The sequence below is a fragment of the Rhea pennata genome, chromosome 5 (assembly GCF_028389875.1).
Source record: "Rhea pennata isolate bPtePen1 chromosome 5, bPtePen1.pri, whole genome shotgun sequence".
Taxonomy (NCBI): Eukaryota; Metazoa; Chordata; class Aves; order Rheiformes; family Rheidae; genus Rhea; species Rhea pennata.
Window position 1 is genome coordinate 4,628,845 of NC_084667.1, and position 10,581 is coordinate 4,639,425.

Below are 10,581 nucleotides of genomic sequence, written 5' to 3' on the forward strand. Positions count from 1 at the left end.
GGCACGTTACATAACTTTGAAGACCACGTATGAGCGCCTGCTTCCTGAAGCTCTGTCACCTCTTCCCAAAACTTTTTTTTTGAAGAACACGTAGCTTGATGTTATTCCTGCTATAGCATCAGTTTCTACACATAATATTTATACCTAAACTGCTCAGAGCATTGTAAAGACTAATAAAAAAGTGAACCCTAAGGGCAAAAAACAACTGCTCGGACACTAGGCCAAGCTTGTGGCTATTCGTGTTCTAGGAATTTAGAGTACTTTTTTTCCCCTGAAATGATTACTCCTCCCACTCCCTACAGGGAAAAACTACTCTGATCCAACCTTTAAAATGACAGCATCAGAGCTGAACAAGAAGATGCTATTAAAGGGCATTAAATTAAATACAGTATATCCTCCTACAACTTCAATCAGAATTTCAGACCAAGTGTTATTTAGTTCAGCTCTCAAGTGGAGCAGAATAACAAATCGCGCACTTTGATTTACCTTCTCCGAATGCCAAATGGAGACAGGTGATAAAGAAAGCACTCATGCACAGGCTATGAAGTTTCCCCTAGAAATTAATTCTATCTTCAAGATTCCTATCTCAGAGAAATTCCCAAAATGGCACACAAATATGCTTCTGCTGGAGAGATTACTGAAGCTATGTGGCAAGTACACTTAGTACTAATATAGTACCATCCTCAGAAAGAAGACAGCAGAATTCTGTGTTGGGGGGGGGAACTTACAAACTGTTTTTCCAACAAAGAACTCTGCAGGAAAAAAGCGTGCTGATATTAAGTGTTATTAACGCCATAGAAATGCCTTTGCAGACACTGAGGGGAGATTTTGAAAAATATTTATAGCTAAAGACCAAAATCTGTAAGTTAAGTCATTGGCTTCAGAGGATGCAGTGTTTTCCCATTACATGTATCTCCAAATTCTACTACGTATCAATATAGCCTTGTCCAAGTGCAACAGTTAATACTAATGCATCTAACACAGCTGCACTAACACTTCAGTGATGAATATGAAATGTATGGTTTTCTGATACTGGGCAATCCGCTTCCTTATGAAAAATAGTATATCTCTTGAGATAAAACCTGTGATTTGGGGGGGGGGATGATACTAGCAATGCTTATAGTATTAAAATACATGTTTTAAATTAAGATTAAAATGAACCTGATTCCTTACACCTTATTTTTGTGGCAATATTTCTCAGATCCACTTGTGCTGCGAAATACAAACTAATGCATGATCCAGCTACTTTTAGAAGCTGTCTAAACGTTAATTTTCATTTTCACAACTAAGCACCTTTCTCGCCCCTCACCCCCGGTTCCACTCGTATTGGCGAAGGAGGGGGTCAGGGGGGCACCCCCCAAACCCTCTCGTTGGCCGCTCTCCTTAGGGACATGCACCTCGCGGCCACGCAGCATTCGGGGCTTTTAATACTTTCGTAAGAATCACGAAGTAACATCACATGAACTTGTACTCCCGCTTCCTACCAGCCACTTCTAGAAAGATTCACTTTACTAGAACAAATCCGCTACGGGCGATTCATGTCAGCAGCAGAGCAGATTAATAGCAAGCGGTCTCCCCCGCAGAAGTGCGCGGGGGCGGCCCGGCGGCTCCCACCCCCCCCCCCCGCCCTCCCCGCCGCGGCCGGGACGCGCTCGCCCACCGCGGGGGCGGCCCGCGGCTCCGCGGGCGCGGACGGCCGCCGGCTACCGACCCCCCGCCCCCGGCCTGCCTCGCTCCGGCCTAGCCGCACTTGCACCGGGCCGGGCCTGGCGCGGCCGCCCGCCCCCCCCCCCCATCCCCGCCGCCCCCGGGGCGGCCGAGCGCCCGCCGAGGCGCCCGGCCAAGCCCCGGCGGCGGCGGCGGCGGCTGCGCGGCGGCTGCGCGGCGGGAGCGCGGCGGGAGCGCGGCTGCTGCGCGGCTTCGCCCTGCGCGCGCCCCTGCGCGCGCTGCGGCGCCGGGCGCGTGTCGGGTGCGCGGCGGCGGAGCGCGCTCCGAGGAAGTCGCCGTGCCCGGCTGCGCGAGCGGCGGGGGCCGGCGGGCAGCTCCCCCCGGCCGGCGCGGCAGCCGGCCCCGGCCCCGGCCGCGGCCCCGGGCGGCGGCGGCGCAGCCCGGCGCTGCGGCGGCGGCGGCGGCGGCTGCAGGTTCAATAAAGAGAAAGTGTTACCGTTCTCGCCGGGAAGGATCCTGCTGAAAGCTTGGCTTGGTGGGCGCCATCTTCCTGGGCTTTTTTTTTTTTTTTTTTCCTCCTCTCTCCCTTACTTTTCCCCCTCCTGATGTTGGTGTGTGTTGTGTGTCTAGCAGCAGCGGCGGCGGCAGCAATGGCCCTGCTTAGCCAGACTGGCTAAGGAAAAGTACTGAGGCCAAAGCATCGCGGGCTCCCGCTCCTCCGCGCAGTCCTGGCGCAGGTTGCTTGCTTGCTTGCTTTGCTTGCTAGCGCTGCTGCTGCCGCTGCCGCCGTCCATAAGCCGAGGAGCGGAGGGAGCCGCGGCCCCGCCGGCCCCAGAGACATGCCCAGCGCAGGCGGCGGCGGCCGGCGGCGGCGGCGGGGAGAGCGAGCCGCGGCGCAGCCCCGGCGGGCAGCCCGGCCGCTGGCATCGCCCGGCAGGTGCGGCACCCACGCGCACCCCCGCGCGCACCCCCGCGCGCACCCCCGCGGGCCGCGCTACGCGGGCTGCCAGGCCGTGGGGGCTAGCGGGGCGGGGGATGGGGATGGGGATAGGGATGGGGATGGGAATGGGGATTGGGAGGGAAGGAGGGCAGGCAGCGATCTCCGCGCTTGACCGCTGTGAAAGTATTTCTGGGCATTTTCCAGCTGCTTCCGCAGCTCCGCTCCCACTCTGCGTGCAGCGGGCGCGGGCTCCGCCGCCGGCGCAACAACGCCGCTCAGTTGCGGTTTCGCACACTTCCCTGCGCGGCAGTCGGCTGCAGCAGGGCAGCGGCGCCGCGGGAGACGCGGGCTCGCTGCGCGCCCCTGCGCGGGCGCGGGCCGCGCCGGGGGTGCCGCGCCGCGCGCACGTGGGTGCGCGGGTGGCTCCGCGCCCCCCCCCCCGGGCCGCTCGCAGCGACTACGCGCTAGGTACCGGCTGCGTAAAGGACAATAACGCTGGGAACGCTCGCGGAGAGTGATGACCGGCTTTGTTGGGGAAGGGTGTAGTACTTCACGCTGTTTTATTGGAGATTATGAAACTAATCATGAAATAAAGGAGCGGGGAAGAGACCCGCTATCTTAATTGTTTCTTTCAGGACATCCAGAAAACCCGAGCTCAAAGAGCTTTTAAACGGGAAACCACTCCTCGGCTAAAAGCTTTCCATCTCCAAGGTAACTTTGTGGCTGTTCTGCGGCTGCCATGGAAGTTCAGCTCCCCGGGCCTGATCCTGCTCGCAGGGAAAAATCCAACCGCTTTCCGCGGGGAAAGGCGCAGCCCCGCAGGTCGGGGGTGTTTTACTCCCGACCAGCGTTTCCGCGGCTCCTCCCGAGGCTGAGGGGACGGGGACAGGGCCGGGGCGAGGGCAGCACCGCGCGGGAGTTGCGAGGGGGGAGCCACTGGGGGAGAAGTTGGCAAAAGCACCTCAAAGTTTGGCTGCGCGGCGCCGGAGGCCGCAGTTTTTCCCACCACCAGTCCCCGCGGGAGGCAACGCGGTCGGCGCAAGCTTGGGCCGTACCGGCCGGGCTTGCGCCCGCGCAACGCGGCGCGGGAGCCTCCGCTGCCCGCGCTGCGCCGCGCTGCGCTGCGCGCGTGCGGCCCCGCGCCGCGCCGGCTGCGCGCGTGCGCCGCCCGCCGCAGCTGCCCCGGGCCCGCTGCGCTGCGGAGCGGAGCGCGGAGGCGCGGCCGAGGCTGAGGGCGCGAGTTACGCCAAGGCGGGCGGAGGTGAAGCGCCGGCGAGGGGGAAGCTAAGCAGTACCCCATGCCGTTTCTTTCCGGCAAATGTTTCCTCGCCTCCAAAAAGACGGGAAAAAAAAAAAAAAAAAAAGGAAAAAAGGAAAACTTAACAGGTGTCACCTCGGGTTTTGCACTAGCATGAGAAGGTGCCGGTGTCTGCTACATTTTAAACATTTCCAGACAACACGTAGAAAGATTGTTCAACGTAAATGGCGCTGTTTTGGCGGTAATTTATAGTTAAAATTGGGAAGAAGTGCAAAAATGTTTTCCAGTGTTAAGTTAGTGTGCAAGACGTCCAGACTGTATGGATTCCTGTTAGTCAAAGTACTTAAATATCTGCTGAGCAATATTTGGATTAGAGGTGTTAGTAGTTTGTCAGAGAAGTATTGCTTGCATAACTTGTTCCTGATTACAGGCGGACGTAATCAAACTGTTAAACGCAAAGTGCCAAAAATTCACATGCTGCCTTGTCTATATATTTCTGTTTAACTTAGAGTCTCCAGAGGTCTTTTTCATTTGTCTAAAAGCCAATCTGACATTTCTGACCCTTGACTTCCCCACTTCACAGACTAAACTATTGTGACTGCTGCCTGCACTTCCTCGTTAAAGTGTCCGTCAGTTTCCATTGTAATTTGAATATTTTATAAGTGACAGAAATCATACAGAAACCATGAAAAGAAATCATCTTTAATCCATTCTTTTTATCTCTCACATTCATTTTTGTATATATATGTATATACATATATATATACACATATACATATACATACATATATATATACACACACATACATATATATATATACACACATACATATATATATATATATATATATATATATGAAAGGTCGGTGTGTTTGCTTGAGCAAAAGAAGATTCGTGTTTAGTTTCAAATGTTCCTTATCTAAGAAAGTGCTTAGGCATCATCAGGGGTTATTTCAGGAGTATCAGCGCCCTATTAATTTTTCATTAAATAAAACCTCCAAAAGTTACCACCAAACATTTTCTATTCTGGGCATCAAATGGAAAATACAAGATGTGTTTTCCAGAACTAGAGAAAAGCAACTCAAAGTTGGTGAACGACAATACAGGCAATGATCGATTATCTAAAACTGTCTCCTAAAACAATTAAGTTTGAAATATTACGTTAAAACTTTCTGTGAATTTTCTGTTACGTTAGAGAGATATTTAGTTTGAATATTGGTGATTTTATAGCATTTTTCTCAGTATTTAATTTAATGCAATATTGGACAGCAAGATACTTGGGACAGTGCCATTTTTATTGCTTTTAGAGAAACGTAAACGTTTTGTTCGGATTTCAGCCTACATTTATCTGTTGTCAGCTACTTTTTTGAGAGCTCGGCTTCGGTTCTAAGCTTATCAAAGAGAAAACTAACAAACAGATTCAAACTTCAGGCTTTTGCATCGCAGAAGCCCAAAAAAATGCCGGGTAATTAAGCGTCAGGTTAGTATCAGCACGTATCGATGAATTGTTAGGGGGGATAAGGAAGGTCTTTAAACTTCATTATATGACTTAACTGCCAACTTTCTACGGTTTGCTTCCTAAAGGCGCTGCCTCTGAATTTCGTGCATTTACATTAGAATGCATTTAAGATGTAAAGTAACAGTGCTGAGTATACTTAGGGTTTCGTGCTATATTTCCCTGTAGTAACAGGTGACATGATAACACTACTAAACTACAATGTGGAATTGCAAGTGTGCAACCCCAAGTGAAAATTATTCTCTTTCTTGGTTGAAAGCAAATTATCAATCAGCATACCATGATCAATTATCCCCCTGGCTGCCACACACTGGGATTTGCACAAGGCATTGACATTGAGAAATTCCTCTTTAGAAAGGATGAGCGGACGGGATCCCAAACTTTGCAGCAGCCAAGCTATGCTGCCGGGGGTCTCACTTTTTTTTTTTTTTTTTTTTTTTTTTTTTTTTTTGCTATTGTTTCTTTCCAGCTCATCCAAGACAAAACTAGGAGATTGCGTTTACTTCTCAGTGCATTTTAAAAGATGCTGTATTTTTTTTAAAAAAAAAGAAAAAAAACTCCCCTCCAGCCAAGCCCCCCTAAGCAATCAAACAGCAAGGAGGAAAAAAAAAAAAAAAAGGAAAACAAAGAAACACAAAAGCACAAAGAAAAAGCGAGTGCGGCAGCCTCCCGAGGAGCCGCGCAGCCCTCTCCCCCTCGCTGCTCACCGTTGTTGGTAGGAGGTGATGCCCTGGACGTTTTGCGGGTTGCCGTTGGCCGCGGCGCCGGCTCGCCCCATGCCCGGCGCCGCCGGCACCCCCCCGGCCGCGCCGCCGGCCGCCGCCGCCGTCACCTGCACGCTGAAATCCGGGAAGATCCTGATCATCCCCGCGGCTCAGCACCCGGCGAGTCTCGGCGAAGAGGTGCAGCAGCAGCAGCAGCGGCTCTGCCTCCGGCGGCTGCAGCAGCAGAGCCCGGCGCACTGCAATCCCATTAGTGAGTGGCGGCCACTGCGAGCGGAGAAGGGCGCTTTGATGTGAGCTGCTGGGCTGAGATTGAGAGGAGTTTGGGGGGGTTGGGGTAAAGGGGGGGGGTTACCGAATTGCAAACATGCAACGCGTGAAGACTGGGGCGGGGGGGGGCGCGGAGGAGAGATATCGGAGCTAGCAAAAAAAAAAAAAAAAAAAAAAAAAAAGGTATGCCTAATACCACTGGAGCTGTAGATATAGGAGAAAAATCCAAGCCGAGGAGGGACGGGGAGGAGAGAGGGGGGCGCAATTACTTTAGCGGTGCAGTGAAAATGATGAGCAGCAAATGTTGCCTTTTTTCCCTCCTCCTTTCCGTCCCTCCACCCCCCACCCTCCACCCAAAATGCGAGTCTTGGAGGATTTCTCTGTCTCAATGAAGTAATAATAAAGGCGGCTGACCACAGCCTGGGCTAGCGCCAGCTGCGCGGGGGAGGGGGGAATATCCCTGCTCCCGGAGTCCTGAGGAGGAGAGGAAGAGTGCGGGAGTGCTGCAGCACAAGTTCTCGCTCTTGGTAACTTGCTTTTGCTCCCCCCCCCCCCTTCCTCTTTCCTTTCTTTCTCCGAAGGGACGGTTTTCACCAGCGAGGAAATGCGCCGCTTTTGTGCGGCGGCGGAGTTTGCTCCCTATCGCAGGGAACGGGCTCTCCGCCCCTCCTAGTGTGCGCCGATGTTACTGCCACCAAACTTGGGAGGTGCGCGGGGTGCGAGCGCGGCCGCGCGCCGCAACCCGCCCCGGCTGCGCGCCCGCGCAGCCCCTTCCCCACCTTGCGCCCCGGGCGGCGCTGCGCTGCTGCGCTGCGCGGGCGCGGAGGCTGCGCGAGGGTGGGCGGCGGGATCCCCGCCTCCATCGTCGCCCGCCCTCCGCGCCCGCGGCTTCTCCGCCGGCTCCGGTGTGGGCCCGCGGCCGCTGCGGGGCGGACGGGGGGTGGCGAACCCGGCGGCGGGGCCGCGCTGCCTCCCCGAGGCCGCGGTGAGGGGCGGCGCGGGGGGAGAGCGGGGCAGGGCGGCGCGCAGCCCCTGGTGCGCGGCGAGCCGGGGCGCGGGCAGCCGCGGAGGGCGAGCAGGGGGCAGGAGGGGTCCCCCCCCCTTCCGCGGGAGCGTCCCACCGCGGCTCCCCGCGCAAGGGTCGCCTCCCGCCGCGGCTCGGGCACTCCGCGACCTGCAGCTGCGCACCGCTGGAGCCGAAGGCGCAGAGTTACGCAGGTGGGGTGCAGCCGCCGCCTCGGCTGCGCGGAGCACGGCACGCGGGAATATACGCGGGCTTCCCGGGAACACGGTGCGCGGGGTGGGACGGAGCGCAGGCTGCGGGAGCCCGCAGCACGCCGGCTGGGCGGGAGGGCGGTGGCAGCGCTGCCGCGTGAACAGATGTCCCAGTCTGTCCCGTCACCCCAAAGGCATCATAACCTTTACTGCCATAAGTCAAAGCTGTCACCTGGTCCTGTCCCTCCTTTTCCCATGCAACTGTGTGCTTCCTGCAATCATAGCCCGGCTTCCATCCTCTTATCTTGACTTTTCTTTCCATTTCTGTTCCAAACCAAATTAAGACACACCAACTTTATGTTAAACCGGAGACTGCATTCAAATCCTTTGTATTAAATAGCATCTGTGTTTGCATTCTGTTTTAATACAAAATGCTTTGGATTGCAGCTAATACCAGGAGATATGAAACTGGTTAGTCCCCACATGTTGCACATAAAAAGAATTCATAATGAGCATCTGTGGGATGTGGAATGGATCCCATGAGTTAGCTGAAGACCTCATAACGTAAGAGCTGAGAAGCCTAAGTGAATTATGACTCTCTTTCCTCGCAAGTAGGATTAATTTTCTATCCCACTTATATTCATTATCTATCCTGTTTATACTATAGGGACATCAATTGTTTGAGTGTTAAATATGGAGACTTTACAGAAACGTGTAGGTTAGATAGAGAAGAGGGGGGGATGTTACTGCTAGGAAGAATGTTATTCAAACTCCATGTTTAAAGACCACATTAGACAAAGCTGCTCACTTTTTTAAAGGACTGCAAATTCTGCGCTTTTCTCCTACAACATATTTAAAATGTAAGGTTTACAAAGTACCCTCCATCTGCCTGTGGCCCTCCCAGTGATGTCAATAGGAATTTTGCATGCAGATGAAGGCCCGTATATGGCCTTTAGAGAGCAGGTCAATAAATGGCTGGAGGAATAATTAAAGACTTCTGAGCTGCTCCTTTCCTTTTTCTTACAATATAGTACAAGACTGGCATGAATATAGGCTGGGATACCACTCTAATTGGCTATGGAATAACACTGAAAGGAATTTAAATGTGGGCAGTAGCCATTTTCCAAATGATCAGTCCATTAGAGTAGTTTTGTCTGTCAATGTATGGCCAGGCAGTAGAGTGGATGTAATCATTTAGAAGGCCCCATCCATTGCTTGTCACTCTCTGCGCTGCAGTGGCAACTCTAACCAGACTTTCACGTTTCAAAGGGACAGCCAAGATAGATAGAGAGCTTGCCTTTAGCCAAGCTTCCTTCAGCTTAGTCCTGAGCTTCACTGGTTTTCATCCACATGAGCAGAACCAGACTCCCTTGATATTTAATGAGACCTATTTATGCCTATTGCTTAATACCTCAATTTAATTGTTCATGTGACCAAAAAGCCAGTCGTGGTAACTCTGCTCACACAAGTAGCCTCACCGAGTCAGCGGAACTATTGACAGGTAGTTTTGTATGCTGTAGGACTAGCAGGATTCGAAGGTAGGTTTGTGAATGTCTACAGAATACAGAAGCGTTTTCTTTTTCATAGCCCTTAAAAGATACCAAATAAATAATGTTGTAACTGAAGAACAATTCGTTTTGATTGGTCTCATCTTTTCTCCCAAATTAATCGAACGATAGTAAAACAAAGCCAGAGTTTCTGAGACTTCTGTCTTATTTTCTCCATCAATGAAAATATCCATCCTCAAGCTTATACTCTGTGCCATATTAAATAGTATGGGCCCAATTCACAGTTTTTCACCAGTGCTACGACAAACTAAGATTAATTTAAATGAATTCACTGCAGTATGCTAGTGCAAATGAGAATCAAACCCTGTATTTTTAATTCAGTTTATTTCTCATTTTGGCCAGATTATTGACAGATTCTAGTGTCTGAATGACATACTTTTTGTCTAAATACTGCATACTATTGTAAGATATTCTGTAAGTTGCTTTAGTATTGATTGAGGTAAGAAATGTTCTGGTACAGTGCTGCTGTTTCTTACAATGTGCTGTAGATCTTCCTCTCAAGGCAAAAAACATGGCAAAGATAAAAATTAAAAACACATGACAGTAATATAATAACATTTAATGTTTATGCTTTACATATATCTATCTATCACAATTATATATTATATCTTTATTCTCGTCGTCAGTGTACTACTGTTCCTTTCTTTCACAGGTGAAAAAATATCTCTTCTCTGGAAATTCATTTCCATTTACTTAAAGTTAAATGGTTTGACTTTGAATTTTCATTATCTGCTGTTGGAAGGAGCTTGTGACAGGTAGGAGAGAGAATGCTACAAAGCTTCATTGTATCATCTAATTTTTGCTTCACTTTAGTCAGATATCATTTAGGTAGAGTAAAATACTATACGTAGAACAGGATAAGATAGAACAAAACAGAACAGAAATAAAATAAAATGAAAATAGGATGTATAATGAATTACAGTAGAAAAATGCCTTTATCTTGAAGTGATTTTTTTTCAGTTATACCGATTCCTCACTAGTGAGAAAATTGAACTAATTTTATATAAAAGGAATATGTCATAACAGGATATGGCATTTATCTTGCTCAGATAGGGGTGACCTCATCATTCACAAGTGGCGTAGCTATGAATGAGTAATCAGCCTCCCCACCCATTAAGTGTAGATAAAGTCCACATCTTCTGTCTAAGTATTAAATATTCGATTTATTATTTTACAACTCCCCGTCTTTACAAGTGTCTGCTGTTGCTTGAGTTGCTGCTATGAATATGTGTCATTAGTGCGAAGCAAAAGGGGTCCTCAAAATAACACAGAAGAAGGAAGGAAGATGGACCATGCAGGAAGAAAAATATGGGCAGAACAGGGATAGGGAGATTCTTTAACTGACCCGTATTCCAAGAGTTTTATAACATACATGCAGTGAAAATATTTTTCATATTAATACTTCACATATATCAGCTACCTCA

General features: G+C 50.5%; 1 protein-coding gene across 1 annotated transcript in view; it reads right to left on the bottom strand.

Moving 5' to 3' along the window:
• The window catches only part of NPAS3 (neuronal PAS domain protein 3), a 586,029-nt gene extending 583,594 nt beyond the window's left edge, over window positions 1-2,435 (bottom strand). The window contains exon 1 of the mRNA XM_062576748.1: window positions 2,165-2,435. Within this exon, the coding sequence (XP_062432732.1) occupies window positions 2,165-2,214 (50 nt within the window). The 5' untranslated portion in view covers window positions 2,215-2,435. The remainder of the gene's footprint in view (window positions 1-2,164) is intronic.
• Between the last annotated feature and the right edge of the window lie 8,146 nt (window positions 2,436-10,581).